The sequence below is a fragment of a genome, unplaced genomic scaffold (assembly GCF_019419815.1).
Source record: "Pyrus x bretschneideri cultivar Hongxiangsu unplaced genomic scaffold, Pyrus_bretschneideri_v1 Contig47, whole genome shotgun sequence".
Classification (NCBI taxonomy): Eukaryota; Viridiplantae; Streptophyta; class Magnoliopsida; order Rosales; family Rosaceae; genus Pyrus; species Pyrus x bretschneideri.
This window is the reverse complement of record NW_025999784.1, coordinates 212665-228698: the sequence shown is the minus strand read 5'-3', so window position 1 is coordinate 228698 and position 16034 is coordinate 212665. Positions and strand designations below refer to the sequence as shown.

The window sequence follows — 16034 nt, the reverse complement described above, 5'->3', positions numbered from 1 at the left end:
CCAAAATTTTTAATTTCTAATTACTCTGTCAACTTCTGGGTGCTTCCGATGTTTGGCTAATTGCCATCTCAGAAAACAAATTGTGGGAATTACAGATGCTGTGTAAATAGATGAAACGATTAATAAATTGAACAGAACAGGAACCCTAAAACAAGTAATCCAATGCGCATTCGGCTAGAAATTTGAATTTTAGATGGAAATAATCAAAATACAGCAGCAGTTTTCTACATATGCGAAAACTAGAGAGGAAGAACGAGAAGCGAAAAGAGCAAAGCTTACTGAAGATAGCTGGAGAGGACTCGGATGAAGGGATGCTACTGTAACAGGGGATCGGAGCGATTGGGGGAGCTGGGCTTGGCTAACATATGGGTAAATGGAGATTTGACTCACGATAAAAACAAATTTCAACCACATTATTGTTAAATACTTAATCCACTTCTTTATTGATAATATCATTTGTTTAAAAAAATTCATATAACAAAATTTGTTTTTCTTATTTACCAATTTTATGTTGTAAAGGGGAACGACCTGTTATAATAAAATAAATTTATTTTCGGAAAACATATTTTGAGGCATGCTATCTTATTTATTTGCCTATAAAATCAACTCGATCAAATGTTTTAGAACGAACCCGACACAACATAGAAAATCATGTAAGTGATATCAAGGCTAGAGAGAAGAAAAAAAAAGTGAGAATTATCTTTATATTCCTATTATTTGACATAATGAAAGCCTAAAAACCAAATCTGCAGTATCAATTTCTAGTTAAATCTTGACTATTCTTGTCTATCTCCTTGAGTGTTTGGAATTTGTTTTAGGAGTGTGCAAAACTTGGATAAACAATAGGCATAACGTCGGGCTTAACTGTATCCACAAGGCTTATTCGCATATCCCTTTTGCACATTGTATGTCGGGGCAAATAGATTATGAACGGCAACATAATTATACGTGCCTTAAAACAATCTTTCATCCTTCGTCACAACCATAACCCACATGCTACCAAAAACAAAAAAAAACAAAAAAATCCAACAAAACTTGTGTAGCACATGCAACCATCTAGGAAGAAATATGCGACTAAAATGTTATAAACTACTTCAGCATTGAGTTTATCAAATTCTAAACAGGATAGACATAACCAAGACAATTACAAATAGCTCCACACAAATAAGAATTTGAAAGCTTCAGGTCATACAAATGAAAACTTCGTCCTTATAAAACAACCGCTAACATAAAAGAGGCAAGGTTCAAAGCGATGGTAGGAAAGGTACAGAAAAGAAAAACCACAAGCAGATATCTTTGCCATTCTTTAGCCTTCTTGAACTTTGAGGTACGAGCCTCTAATTGCACTCATTTTTCCAACAACCATATTCAGAAGCATTCGCTCCCTTGGTGATACTGCACAGCAGGAAAGTCCTATCTGCATCACAGCAAACAAGCATTCCTCTACCTTTTTTGCTTTCACCATTCCGCGATTGTTACGTTTGGGCAGCGTAGTCCTTTCGTATCTGTCATCGTTAACACTACCATCAGCTTCGAAGTCAAGGAGCAATGAAGGGTCAAGAACATCCATGACATGGTCAGGCAAAGCCATGGCTGCAAATTTGTAAATGCTTAAACCTTCGATGAACATGTCATCAGTAGGTGTTTTTCCTGTGAACATTTCTAGCAAAAGTATCCCGTAGCTGTAAACATCTCCATGTATGGAAACTTGGCCTCCCATGCCGTACTCTGCCATGACATACATATAGACAATAAGATGTCACATGCAATTGACTATTAAAATTGATATCTTATTTTAGATTAATGTTACTTGTTTCCAGGAAAAAGAGTCAATAGTATATCTTTAATAAATAGAATTTAATTAGTTGGTTTTTAGTAATAAGTTAATAATTAAGAACCGAAAATATAAATTAGAATGATGGAAGCTCATACCTGGAGGAATGTAACCTATAGAACCCTTGAGCTGCGATGACATTGTTTGACTAAGAGAAGGATCATTTGATGCTTCCAAGAGGAACCTTGCTAAACCAAAGTCCCCAACATGGGCTACCATGTCTTCATCAAGAAGTACATTGCTCGGCTTTAGATCACAATGAACAATGGACGTTTCACAATGGTTGTGGAGGTGATCTAACGCAGAAGCAACATCAATGGCTATGTTCAATCTTTGCATAAAATTCAATCTCTTACTTGGAGATTGATCCTCATCTCTAGGATGCAACCACGAGTCAAGACTTCCATTTGGCATGAACTCGAAGACTAGACTTTTGAAGTCTCTACCATGATTATCAATGCTCGAGCATGCAGTTATGATCTTGACAAGATTTCTATGCCTGGCACTTCTTAAAGCTTTGCATTCATCATTGAAACTCTTGGACGCTCCTTGTTGTTGAAGGTTTAATACCTTAACAGCAACTACCGTTCCATCGCTAGGAATTACACCTTTATAAACAAAACCAAAACTTCCCGAACCAATCAAATTATCCACTGAAAAACTATTAGTCGATTCAACAAGTTGTGAGTAGGAAACACCTAATTTCCAATCCTTATAAGAACGTGAAGTTACAAGTCCATCTCTTGACTTTTTCAGCATTGAACGAGCACTGAAGAAGCATGATAGAGCAATTATGAATGCAAGTGCACAAGATATAGGGATGACTACTTTTGGGGAAAGTAGTCCTCGAGATGAATGGTGTTTGTTTTTGGGGCATGCAGGTAGATGTAATTGTGGGATGCCACCACAGAGCCTATAATTTCCAAGAACCGAGACACCACTGACATTTGAAAAAATTCCTTCTTTAGGCAACTCGCCTTCAAAATCATTATAAGAAAGATTGAGATACTTAAGTGCTCCAAGCTTGCCTAAGAATTCAGGAATCTGCCCGGATAAGTTATTGCTTGAAATGTCAAGTTCTTCCAAGCCCTTTAAATCTTTAAGAGACTGAGGAATTGTTCCTTCAACTTTGTTGTCGTCCAAGTACAAGCCCCCCAAACTAGTACACCTGCCAATGGTGCTGGGGATTTCACCTGATAACTTGTTTTTTGATACATTTAGCAGTGTGAGATGCACCAGATCACCCACATTACTTGGCAGTGAACCAATCAAATAATTTTCAGACAGGTCCAAAACAATTGAAAGGGTTGAAAGCTCCATAAGCTTTTGAGGTATGCTGCCCGTTAGATTGTTATTATGAAGTGTAAGTACTAGCAGCTTTGGACAGTCTCCGAGACTTGGAGGTATGCTTCCCTCAAAATTGTTTCTATCCATGTAGAGCTCTATCAATGAAGTCATATTACCCAGGGAAGATGGAATTGGCCCAGAAAATTTGTTATCATACAAATACAGTTCCCCCATCTTCTCGAGCTTCCCAATTTCTTCAGGGACAACACCCGCCAAATAGTTCCGAGCCATCTCTAGACCAATGAGGTTTATCAGATTTCCGATGCCGTTTGGGAAGCTTCCATGTAACATATTTCCCCCTAGAGTAAGAATTTGTAGTTGGGTCGAAAGGTTGGCTATGGATCTTGGGATTTCTCCTCCAAAACGATTATAGGCAAGACGCAATTTTTGAAGACTAGTACAATTAGTCAAGAAATTGAGAAAACTCAAATCACCAAGTTTTCCATTTCCCAGTCGATTTTGTGCAAAGTTTAGCGAAATTAAGCTTCGCAAGCTTCTGAGACTTTCTCCAGGGACTGTCCCCGTGAAGTCATTTGTAGCAAAATCAATCACCTGAAGTCTAGATGCATTTGACAATGATACAGGAATATTTCCTGTGAAATTGTTTATGTCACAGTAAAATTGTACGAGATTAGGAAACAAGATGGCGAGATTTGGTGGTAGCTCTCCATGGAATTGGTTTTTAGCAACACCGAATATGTATATGGAAGAAATATTATAAATTGAAGAAGGGAGCATACCAGACAAATTATTGTTCACAACTATGAATAATTCCAAGGTTGTTATATGCCCGAGCTCATTTGGTATGCTTCCTTGAAAATTGTTGCCGCCAAGTCTAAGACTCCTCAAAGAAGAAAAATTTCCTATCCAACCTGGGATGGTTCCACTGAGATTATTTTTTCCAAGTTGTAGAACAGTCAAACTCAACCATGAACTCAGTTGGCGTGGAATTGACCCAATGATCTTATTGGATAAAAGATCCAAAAATCTGAGTTGTGTACAGTGGGACATATTAGTCGGAAGTTTCCCGCCTAAAGAATTGAAAGACAGGTTGAGACTTTCCAAGGTCCACAGTCGACCCAATTCTTGAGGAATTTCACCATGAAACTGGTTGATTCCCAAGCTTATTTCAATTAGACGAGTAAGATTCCCAATGGAAGGTGGAATGGAGCCTACCAATTGTTTATCTTGCAGGTCCAGAATCAAGACTCTTTGGGTGGCACGGTGGCATGTAATGCCTACCCAGCTGCAGAAGTGGATGGAATGATTCCACGAGCTCATGACACTGAGGGGATCTTCAGTTACTCTTTTCTTGAAGTCTAGCAAAGCCAAGCGATCAGATTCGTTTCCAAGCAGGGTAGAGCTGGGAAATGCAGCAGATTCCGGACATGTGCTCATCATGCATAAGACTAAGAGAAAGAAGCCATGCAGGAATTTCAACAAAACCAGATTAGGAATAGTACGTGAATGCTCCATCATTGTTCAAAGACAAATGAAAAACCAGAAAACCAAAGTTTAATTTTCACAAAAGCACTAAAGAGAAGAAATCCTATCACATGTAAGAAAAAACACTTGAGATTGGATGTCCACAGAAATTAAGATAGACCAACTTAGTAGTTAGTCAACAGAAATTAAGAAATCTTATCGCATGTAAGAAAAAGCACTTGAGATTGGATGGCCACAGAAATTAAGATAGACCAACTTAATAGTTAGCCAACAGAAATTAAGAAATCTTATCACATGTAAGAAAAAAACACTTGAGATTGGATGGCCACAGATATTAAGGTAGACCAACTTAGTCCACAGCTTAGAAGGAACGGAAGAGTCAGACCAACTTTAGTCCACAGCTTAGGAGGATTGGAATAGTCAGACCAACTTAGTCCACAACAGTCTGATCCTTGTCATCCCCCTAGAAAGTTTTCAATCAAAGTTTGTATAGAACTAGGTTTTACACGAGAGAACAATTGGCGATAGGACAGATTTTCTCGTACTGCTTTTTATATTTATTTCTAGTCAGGGTTTGCAAAGTTAACAACGATCAAGAAGAGATGAGTTTAACTGGCATCAGTAAATACAAAAGGGCATTGTAAGTATTTCGTCCAGTTGAAATCATGTTAGATTTGGAGTAAATTCAGAGCGATTTCAATTTGTTTGGATTGCATAAGATTATCAAAACAATGTCTAAAGGAGTGTACCATATCCAATTGTACTGCCATTTGAACTCGTGGCCAAATGTACTAAGTAATTTATCGGCTGCAACTGGAAACAGTAAAACAAGTTTACCATTTTAACCACAAGTCACTTGTAAATATTAGCTACGAAATTACAAGGCTTGCAACACAGTAACTCTACGGTTTGAATGAACGAGTTCAGAATAATGTTACACTAGTCTGCACAAGCGAGGTCTCAAACAGAATTACCTTCCGTTAGCTTTAACCGCTGCCGCTACTCCAGCAGTCACTCTAGCACAAAGAATAGAAGACATGTACTGTTGGGCATTTCGACCTGCTGCAAGTTGGATTCGAAATTTCTCAGGTCTTAGTGAATATTGAATAGAACTCGCACCTGAGAACAAAGTTCCATGTGCTAAGATTTCAGGCAAAACCAAATAATAGTAATACCTTGTTGAAGTGTGACGGATGTCATTGTCTACCCTCCAATTAGCAAAGCTGATGCCACCGGTAGATACTGCAATGTTTGTTCTCACTTAAAACTTGACCATAGATTCAGTGAAGGCATTTTAAAAGCGGCACAAGTTACGTACATTCGTGGCCAACTAATGATGATTACATGCCAAGCTGGCCAATCAAACATCAAGTTTGCTAGAATTGAATTTTACTTCTCCTTTCGTTACTAAAGGCATATCCATTAAATATCGCTCGTATTTGCTAAAGTAGGCATGATTTCTTAATAAATTTACTTTCATGAGATGCAATTGAACCATAAGGGTACTCCCCAAACGATCATAAACTAAAATATCAAGGTTCCGAGAAGATGGACCAAGATTTTATTATCCTACCCGGGATCTGTATAACTGATAACAAAGGGATATATAAAACCAGACAAGGACTTCAGGCACTTCAATTTCTTTGAAAGATTCATTGTACTTACAGAAAAAGATTCAGCCCGGGATGGTGAAATATCCCTTCTAACTGTACAGCGGCCACTGATAAGATCCATAGCATCCTGAACAAATTTGAAACTTATTTTAAGCAAGTATATATACATGGAAGTCACTTGCTTTCATGCAGATGAGGAATACTCTATTTGCCAAAGAGAGGCAGTTTACCTGCCGAATGCCATCCTGAAAGTTATTCAAAATATATCTTGAAAGAGCACTCATCCCATCTTTAATTATTCCTCCAAATGTCTACTTCCCTTATCTGCGGTCATATGGATCCAGAATATGATTCGAAAAAAAAAAGGACATATATACATAATTACATTATATATATTGTCCATGATTCGAGTCATACTATACAGCTGAATTTACCTAACAAGGTTCCCTTTAAGGGCATACGTCCTTGCTTAGTCGAAGCTTATATCGTCACCTTGCTCCGCCCACACCAAAGACCCGGAATTGAGAATAAGTATAACAACTTATTATAGACATCGTTTGATCATTTATGAAAGACAGGATACATGACACGAATAATTCCATACATGCTCTAAATGTTTGGTAGTCTTCAGCAAACATAGAAATGCTTTCAGAAGAATCCAGCACTCCAGTCCTCTGCAACTGTGCATCTAGAGACTTCTGGGCCAAGCAACTCTACAAAATAACGAACCAGTAAACAATTGAATATCAAATCTCAGTTTACTCATGCAATGGCATATGGTATATCATATTGGCACAAATTATTAAGATCAATCACACTAGGTAATTTTCTTAGAAACCTGAGTAACATTTGTTCAATCAAGGCAATCAATGCAGTTCTGCTCCTCCAGTATATTGCCTTTCGCATCTACAAGGAAGTATCTGCTCAACTGGAACAATTTTGATTAAAAACAGTATTACATATAGCCAGCATACCTGGATTTTGGCATACTTAATTCAATCAGATATTACGCTTTCATTACCCTTGCTTTTCAAATTGCTCTGAGATCTGCTCGTATAGAACCTTTAGGTTTTCAAAGTTTGAGTTACCACATACATGTTGAAAGTCAAATGAAACGTATCTGGTACAAAAACACTAGTAAGTTGAGAACAAAATCTCATTTCTGACATTGTTCCCAATGCCAACCAATAGAACTGACTTCGTTTTAAGCAACCTCGAAAACAAAAAAGGAATCCACTTGAAGTGGGAAAATGATTCAGTTGGGAGCCAACATAGTTGCATACATAAGTATGCAAATTGTCACCTCACATTTGGTAGATTTTGCATTTCAGCAGAAAATGCCGTGCTTAGTTGACCTTCATCACCATGCTACAAATAACAATAAATGGAAAACTTATAACTGGAAATATATGAAACAACATATACTTTGCATACAATTAAAAAAACAGTAAAACTTGTGTAGCACAAGCAATCAGCTGGGACGAGTTATAGGCACCATTGCTTATTTAGCGAATCCCAGAGCCACAAAAAGGTGAGCATGTCGTACAAACACAATTTGAAGGAAAAAAATTACAAACTTTTCAGCTTAACGTAAAGGTGAACCAGTGTGCAAGGATTGTTAAATTCAAAGTAAAAAATTAAAAAGAGAAGAAACCCTTCCTTTATCAGTTAGGTCTATTGCCATTGTCTCTCCATATCTTTGGGAAAGATCAAAAAAATGGCGCTCCACAACATTTGACTGTAAGTAGATTGGGAAAGTTCAGAAACTACTCTAACAAGAACTGTACCAGAAGCCAGAAAAGAGTAAAAAGGGATGGATTTGCATCTTTGGCAACAAATTTGCTACCAAAGTTGTGGTTTATAGCTCAAGTCAACAATTTGCTACCAAAGAAGCAGAATTGAACCTCGAATCTGAAAAACATATCAAAAGTATTATGGAGGGTCTTTATTCAGAAAAAAGGAATAGATAAATAAATCTTCTTGAATTAATTTATGACAAAACTTCCAATCTATTATCAGTCTTAAGGGTTAATAGTGAAACAGCGCCTGCATATATAGAAAGTATAGTATTGAAAAAGTTCTCTAAATGTATATAAGTTGGCAAAAACCAATCTATCCTTACTAAACTGTACAAAAGTTTCATCTATGTGAGGGGCAGTCCATAAACCTCAGAAAAGAATGACAAAGTTCTACAATTATGATATTTCTCACATCAACAAGGAGGGCAGAATGTGAAGAAAGTTGAGGTTCCACCATAAAACCAATTCGCAATATGGGGATTAGCCCAATTTACTTATAAGCTCATGCAAGGTCCCTCCTCCCATCAATATGGGATTCATTCTCAACAGAATATACTTTTCTCAAATGTTTAATCCTCGGCCAACTTAGTTGATCACATGTACAATGAGACCAAGATATAAGCTAATGTCCTATTTAGGCAAAGAAACATAATAGTAACTAAAAATACTCCGATACAATAATACCTCAGCACACATTTCTTTTCTGAACCTTCATATGAGAATTACCTGCAATAATGCAGGCTGGAAACCTTCAATCTCCACCAACTGCTCATTTTCCAAAAAATTAGCAACATCTCCATCAAGGTTGGCTCCTCTTCTCCACATTCTTGTCCCTACGTGACCACATTACAGTGTTTCATGTTTAAGTCCTTCAAAACATGCAGATACAGACACAAAAGTGACTACAAGAATCAATCATCTCTATAAGATTGTGCCTAGACGCCAGGTACACCTCCTTGAGACTATCGTAAGTGTGGCAGATAAGCCCTTTAGCTTTAGCTGTGCAGTCTGGAAGCTTAAATGTAGGTCAAGGAACACCATAACATATTACTCACCTAAACTCTGAATCTCAATCTTAGAGAGAGAGGGAGAGAGAGGGAGAGAGAGAGAGAGAGAGAGAGAGGGACATACACATAAGAAATCAGTAAGTTCAGGATATTTCCTTGTACTAGAGGAATAATGAACCCATCAAGCTGCCATGAGAAAATTAATGAGCATTAGCAATAAAATTTGTGCGCGAAGAACTGACGACTTTTGGAAATGCTGTTCTTCCTTAAAGATATACATTAAGTAGCGGCAAGCCAGAAAATACTTCAAATTGTTTAACTAATTATGACCTCAAAGATGGAAAGTCTAACCTTATACTTGATAAGTTCGTCCAAAAGATTTCTGTTCCAAACAAATCGAGGTTCAGCCTGAAAACACAAATAATGTTAAAAACTACCAAGCAATTACTAGTCATAGATCATAATGTGTAAAGTAAACATTTGATAGGAGCTAAAATGGTATTAAGAGAAAAAACTGATAAACATCCATATGATATGGTGTGTCAGTTGACTCGATACTCATGCTTTCTCGTCTTCTAGTGCTGACAAAAAAATCCTTTCGATAAAGGGGAAGGGAGATCTCTTGACAACCAAAAAATTGCACAAAGGATGGCATGTTTTCAAGGATATGAACTGAGAAGGTATCTTTATTGAGCTGAAACTTTCACCTTGAGAACAAAAGATAAGTATAGTGCACAAAAACACAGAACTTGGCAAATCCTTAGGGCGGTTTTCCTTTCTTTCCCCATTAACCCTCTGAATTGGAAAGAGTTGAGGATGCCTAGTAAACTAAACGTGTGGACAATATATATGCTTATATGCACCTGATGTATATAACATGAATCACTTTTAAGAAATAATCAGGTCCCGATAAACCCAATATTCCAAATTTCCAACTAACCTGCTTCCATATTGGTTTGGCCATCCATCCTTCCACTAACTTACATCTTCTTTGAAAGCTGGTAGAAATGATCAATTATATATGATTAAATAAATAAATACAACACTTTACCGAATAGATACATAAATAGACATAAGAATTTACTTTAGTGTTATATCAGTCTTGTACGAGAAATACAGCCCCGGAGTTGATTGGACTGTTTTCAACAGAGCCATGAAGTACGCCTCATCCTTTTTCTGCACAAACACATCACAAAATTAAAACATGCCAAGTCACTCTCAAACTCGCTAACGAATGAAAAGAATCAAAACCCTTACCTCCTGAGCAGTTGAATTCTTCATACCATCGTTGCAGGACAGAAACCTCATCGAGGTCAGTCGATAAACAGGGAAGCCGAGATAAGTCCCAACTTCCGTCCGCGAAGTTATTACAAGAGCACAATTTCCTGCACTAAACACATCAATTCAGCAAACAAACACCATTCCCTGGAAATATAGCCATTCAATCCACAGATTTATACAATACAACGGAAAAAAGTTACACATTTTCGTTTCGAAATACTCCAGAGCGAGTAAAAGCAAGCAATTGACTTACCTATAAGCAATCTGATCGTTCCCGCCACTCCGTATATCGTCGAGGTTTTGTTTTGGGCTACCCGGATGACGAGAGATTTTTCGTATTAATGTTAAAAAGTTAATAACTTAAAAAATAAAATTTCTTATTATTTATATAAAAATACTTAATGTATCATTTATATTTCTGTCACAATTAAAAATTTCTTCTGGATGACGGGGCAACACCTCTCAAGGCTGCCAAGCGGAGGGATTGTGTGAAGCCAAGTCATCGTTTTTGGGTTTTTGTGGGTGGGTGGATGGGGAGGTTAAACCCTCGGGGGAGTATTTATCAAATATTGCAAAAATTTAACCTTTAACTTAAAAAATATCATTTTTTATAAAATCTTTCAAATATGTCCAAAATTTCACTGAAATAGATACAAATACTCTCAAATTTAACAATCAAATAAATTAAAGGTTTTTTAGCCAAAATGATTCGTGATATTGACATAACATCTTAATTTGGTCCTTAACAATTAATGATAATCAATAATAGTGTTCTTGAATTTATCTATCGTGAATCAGTTTAGTCTTTCTTCAAATTTGTCCATCGTGATCATTTTAGCTTTTTCATGAAAAATATGTCAATTGCTCTGTTAGTGTAATGATGTGGCATCAGGTGGGTCTTACAAATACAATCATATAACGACATGTGGATTAACTTTAAAACTATTTTTATATTTAAAACTAAAAATGATATTAGTAGGCATGGTTGAAATTCTGCTACTCCAACTTGTGATAACCATGACAGCGCTCAATGTCAGTGATTAGGGGTCGAAGGGGATAGGGTTGTGGTGGTGGAGTGTAGAAGCAAAGGTGAGTTGGATCGGAGCTTGAGGCGACGGTAGCTAAAAAACCTTTAATTTATTTAATTTTTAATTTGAGGTATTTGTGTCTATTTAAGTGAAAATTTGGATGTATTTGAAAGTTTTTATAAAAATTGACATTTTTGAAATTAAGGGTTAATTTTTGGGAAAACTAACGAAAAATCCAAAAAAACTCTCCTTTTAATGAAAAGCCTTTTTTAAAGGTATAATGAATAGTACCAACGAAATGTATAAATGTGGTTTTTCATTAAAAGTGAACAGTATCGAGAGTGATCTGTTAAAACTCCCTTAATTTTTTGCTATATTTGATAAATACTCCCCTCGGGGTGGGATGTCTTTCCAAGTAGGCAATGTTGCAAGTGGAGGAAGTTGTTAAATCTTAAATGGCTAAGTACAAAAAAAAAGTGTGAATGATGGATTCTTTACTTGTGAGTTGTGGTTTGACTTGGACTGGACTATTTCGATCGATAGAAAATTCTTGTTGTAGTTGTAATTTAGGGCATGCTTGCTTACTTTGTGGATATGATAATGATATGAAAGTGATATATACGTGACATTGTTCAAGTACGAAATAAGCAAGTCTCTATTTGTAATGATACATGGTTGAAATTATAAACAGAACACGTTTGTTTAACAAGGGATTCCATTACCTTTTTATTCCTTGTATTTTAGTAAACGCATGATGTCAAGAGTTAGAATTATACCCACATTTTGCATTCTCATTCTTGGTCAGTAAATAGACCACTATTGAGTTCAAAAGTGGTTACCATATTATTCTTCCACACAACAGTGTACAATTAACTTGAGGTAGCATTTTCGTTGCATAAAAGACTATTTGTTTGAACAATTATATTCCACGTCTAAACGGAGGGGATAATCTACTCTAAGGGAGGGTGCTAAAAGAACTTTTTGATACAACAATATTCTGCATTTAAGTGGATGGGATAATCTGCTAAGGGAAGGGTGGTTGGGTTAGGCCATACAATGAATCAACTATTTACTAACTATTAAACTTAACATAAATATATTACGCCACTGCTATCAATGTGCCTCAAACCTAAGACGGCTCACTAAATTGGAATTCTAATTGGACTAACTTGAACTTGATCTTGATCCCAATATGTTTCAGTCCCTGTCATTAAACTAGCCACTAGTGTGTGTGATGATGGGACCAAATAATAAAGGGGTGCAGTTCCAAGTGATTGTTGGTAGCAGTGAAGTTGAAAGGTGGGTGACAAATTTGCCTTGACTTTTAGTGACGAGAGAATTTGGTTGGCATGATAAATGTTCAAAAAACAAGCTGCTGCGCTGCTTGAATAGAGAAAATTGGTTCATGATGTGTTGCTGCAAGTGATAATCTTTTAGCAGATGCTGGTGTTGCCAATTGGCATTTTTGACTAGCCAATGATGCTTGTGGTGGCTACCACGTGGCATGGGAGATAAAAAATTGGTTCTTATCAGGTAAGAATTCTCTCCGGATCTGTGTGCTTCAAATTCTGAGGACCAAGTTATCTTGGCCGTTCGATTCAAATCCTTAGTTCATAAATCTTTCTTTCCCTTCCTCTTCTTCTTGGAAATCAAAGACGAAGAAGAACTTTTGGGTCTCACACACTGAGAATTCATCAAAGCCTCCAACGCCGACCCAGAGGAAACCACCACTACCACTGCGGCTCCAAACAAACGGATAAAGACTGGCCTGCTGGTGGCCGATTTGATCCCCACCCACTTCTCGATGGTGGCAGAAGGAAGAATGCCCTGTTGTTCACGAGGGCGAGGGTTACAAGGTCTACACCGATTGCGAGCAGAAAGGATCCTTAGCCGAAGATCTGGAGAGAATCTTATCCCTTCTTATCACCTAAACAACTCAACAAGTCTCTCATTTTTTATATACACGAAGCGGAAAATTCAAGGAGGTTTGAACTTGTGTCACGACCAACAATAAAACTATTCATCCCCACAAGTAAATTCATGTGCTTCCGTTTCTCGTACACGTCGAAATGATTCGTTGAAATTTATATTTACTAAAGAGGAATGAGAAAACACTGTTCATAAGCAACAGTGTTTTGACATTTTTGCCCTTATTTTAATGTTTATGTGTTCCTACTTTTTGTGCTTTTACAGTGAAATTCCCAAATTGCACGCATGGCATGCCAGGGCGATTTGTAGCACCGCTTCATTCCTCTCATCTGCATTGTTTCCTTCCTCTTCCACTGCCAATTGATACGGAATACTGCTCAACCAAATTTTCTCACCATTTCGTTCCGTACTTCTCCACCTCTTCATTTGTGCTACACCATGAATCGAAACAAAAAGCTGCTCATCCAAATCAATTTCAGTTAACTCAAATCATTAAAACCCAAATTTCTCCAGATTGTTGGAAGCAGTTTGCTTTTGTTGTTGCTAATCTACAGGTAAAGCTTGCATTTACATACAATTTTTTAATTTTCTTGATTGGAGTTTGGAAAGAATTAGTTGTACTTGGAAATAATTACAGAAAATTGGAAAAGGGAAATGGGAAAGTGAGGAAATGCATGTAAATGGGTTTGGGAAAATGACTTTTCTTTGGCATTCGCTTTTGGCTTTCATCCTTTCTGTGTATGTTTTCACTGGATGAGCCTTGTTTTCCTTTTTCGATCTTATTGATTTTTTCTTTTCTTTTTCCCATTTGGGCTAAATAGTTCTCAAACTTCCGAGCGATTGTCGATAATCGTAGTTGTTGTGAATAAATTTGGTCAATGACTTACTAAAACACCAATTCTCCATAGATTCTCCATAGCCGGAGAAAAAAAAGAAGGGATAGACAGGGCACTATTAGATGACGATTGTCGATAATCGTTGTTATATAAATATATCATTAAAAAAAAAAAAAATGTTTCACCCTAAACTCTTTACTATTGATACTTTATCCTTGTAACTAAACAAGGGGAATGAATGGTGCACACAGATACCTCAATGTATTTGTAAGGCAGTTGCTTCGGGGATATAAAGAGTCCTTCAATACCATCACCACCGAGCACTTTAATCCTCCCATCCCTACCAAACAAATAAGAATCAAAACAACAATGTGATTTGTGTGATGCAGGGATATCATATCTGCGAATAGATGTACGTAATATCATGCCTTCATTGCAGTATCTACAAGCATGCTTCACCAAATATACATGTGTATTTTGCCATTCAAAATTTCTGGGACCACAGAAACGAATAGCAATTCCGAGAAATGTGGAACAGCAATGCTTTGCAGCAAGATACCTCATTAACCACACGACAGTGCGCAATGCTAAGTAGATTGGTTTTTGATCAATTCGCACAACGAAAACAGCATAAACAAAAAAGAAGAAAGAAGAGAGTAGGTGCATTTTAACTCACATTGTTCCAATGGCCAAAAGGCGCTGAATCGGGTCGAAAGCAAGAATGGAGGCCGTGGATGGGATGCCATAGTGAACTGCAACTCGCAGGTCCAAGTCTTCCGCCGTCAAACTCCCGTATGGCAAATTATGCTGAAACCAACAATTTCCAATGCAAAATCCCAATTTAAGAAAAATGGGTGAGAGGCTCCAAATTCATACAATCCAAGTATTCGAGCATAAAAAATAATCCATTGATGCAATATCCAGTTTTCCAGGACACTAACAAGATAAAGCATCGGAATTAATCCACCCAACAAAAAAGAAACGGAATTTTAATGTAAATCCCACGAAGGGTAATCCTGTAAGAAATTGTTATAACCGGCATGAGGGTGTGTTACAACTTTATAAGAGGTTATTCTTTGATTGAAGCTCATACGAGAGGTGTAGACATCAGTTTATAGGGCTGAAATTCTTTGGGAAGAACCAATATGAAATTGCACTGTTCTAGAGTATGAATTTAGGTTCTAACCCGTCAGTTTACTAAGTAGCATCTGTGGAAGTAGCATGTTTGAGTATGGATACCTGTCAGTTTAAGTATGGATTTAGGTTTATGTTTGTGGGACCACAGTGAGAAGAAAATGAGGAGCAAAAGCAAGCTCAATTGCTGCAATCTCAGGGCAACAAAACCCTTTGCAATCAAAAAACATCACCAAAGTCAAACTGGAACAAGAACACTCTGTATTGCGTCCATTAGTCCATATTTCAATTTTTGCTATTTGAGACTTTACTATAATCTTAAATTGGGATACCTCAGTTGAGATTGAGGGGGAGTATTAAAGGTACAAGTCAGTGATACAGTTAGAAATACAGTTAACAATACAGTTAGTAAGTTTGTTAGTATTTGGTTAGAGTAGTTAGGATTTCTCTTATAAAAACAAAGTGTGTAATCTTCATTCAATCATTTAATACAAATCCTATTTTCTCTCTCTAATATCTCTGTGTTCTTTCTTCTGTTCATCCTTTTTTCTTAATTTTCCCTTCAATTCCCAAATATTGCAATGTAGTTATCAAGTGAGAGGTTTTAGATTCGATTCTCACTAAAAGTAAATTTAAACCACATTGTTATGGCAAGCCCATTGTAAGGCTTAGCTCACTTCCTCACCCCTTAGTGTAAATTCTATCGTTTGTTAAAAAAATAAAAAAAATTATACCCACGAGCATGTTTGCCTTACTAATATATATATATTTTAGCTCTCA

At 36.9% G+C, this 16034-nt stretch overlaps 2 protein-coding genes and 1 long non-coding RNA gene across 14 annotated transcripts; all 3 read right to left on the bottom strand.

Annotated features, from left to right (window-relative positions):
- Nucleotides 1–1080: 1080 nt before the first annotated feature.
- LOC103942137 (probable LRR receptor-like serine/threonine-protein kinase At3g47570) lies at nt 1081–8896 on the bottom strand. 12 transcript variants are annotated; one of them, XM_048568110.1, is made up of 11 exons: nt 8766–8896; nt 7544–7608; nt 7262–7360; nt 7079–7168; nt 6675–6953; nt 6471–6564; nt 6293–6367; nt 5803–5869; nt 5377–5689; nt 1933–4590; nt 1081–1728 (listed from the first exon to the last, which is right to left on the bottom strand). In XM_048568110.1, exons 9-11 carry the CDS (start codon nt 5465–5467, stop codon nt 1307–1309), a joined length of 3171 nt encoding a protein of 1056 aa, XP_048424067.1. In that variant the 5' UTR covers nt 5468–5689; nt 5803–5869; nt 6293–6367; nt 6471–6564; nt 6675–6953; nt 7079–7168; nt 7262–7360; nt 7544–7608; nt 8766–8896; the 3' UTR covers nt 1081–1306. The 12 variants fall into 12 exon arrangements, 11 of the variants coding, with proteins under 11 accessions (XP_048424067.1, XP_048424070.1, XP_048424071.1 ...); XM_048568113.1 differs by having other exon boundaries at nt 7079–7160; XM_048568114.1 differs by having other exon boundaries at nt 7079–7146.
- Nucleotides 8820–10738, bottom strand: LOC103961730 (phosphoinositide phosphatase SAC8-like). Its single transcript, XM_048568119.1, has 7 exons — nt 10581–10738; nt 10304–10431; nt 10131–10222; nt 9987–10044; nt 9398–9454; nt 9171–9232; nt 8820–8872 (listed from the first exon to the last, which is right to left on the bottom strand). The coding sequence occupies exons 2-7, from the start codon at nt 10352–10354 to the stop codon at nt 8839–8841; spliced, it is 354 nt and encodes a 117-aa protein (XP_048424076.1). The 5' UTR covers nt 10355–10431; nt 10581–10738; the 3' UTR covers nt 8820–8838.
- Nucleotides 10739–14272: 3534 nt separating this feature from the next.
- Nucleotides 14273–14933, bottom strand: LOC125469867. Its single transcript, XR_007252172.1, has 2 exons — nt 14797–14933; nt 14273–14460 (listed from the first exon to the last, which is right to left on the bottom strand). It is a non-coding gene; the product is annotated as an uncharacterized LOC125469867 (long non-coding RNA).
- Between the last annotated feature and the right edge of the window lie 1101 nt (nt 14934–16034).

Excerpts from the sequence above, each read along its gene's own strand:
- LOC103942137 (XM_048568110.1), bottom strand. The coding sequence starts at position 5,467 with ATGGTAAACTTGTTTTACTGTTTCCAGTTGCAGCCGATAAATTACTTA. Across the intron at positions 4,591-5,376 it reads TGGCAGTACAATTGGATATG|TCTTATGCATGATGAGCACA; the intron begins GTACACTCCTTT and ends TCTTTCTCTTAG. Across the intron at positions 1,729-1,932 it reads TATAGGTTACATTCCTCCAG|AGTACGGCATGGGAGGCCAA; the intron begins GTATGAGCTTCC and ends ATGTCATGGCAG.
- LOC103961730 (XM_048568119.1), bottom strand. The coding sequence starts at position 10,354 with ATGAGGTTTCTGTCCTGCAACGATGGTATGAAGAATTCAACTGCTCAG. Across the intron at positions 10,223-10,303 it reads AGAATTCAACTGCTCAGGAG|AAAAAGGATGAGGCGTACTT; the intron begins GTAAGGGTTTTG and ends GTGTTTGTGCAG. Across the intron at positions 9,233-9,397 it reads ACGAACTTATCAAGTATAAG|CTTGATGGGTTCATTATTCC; the intron begins GTTAGACTTTCC and ends TTCTCATGGCAG.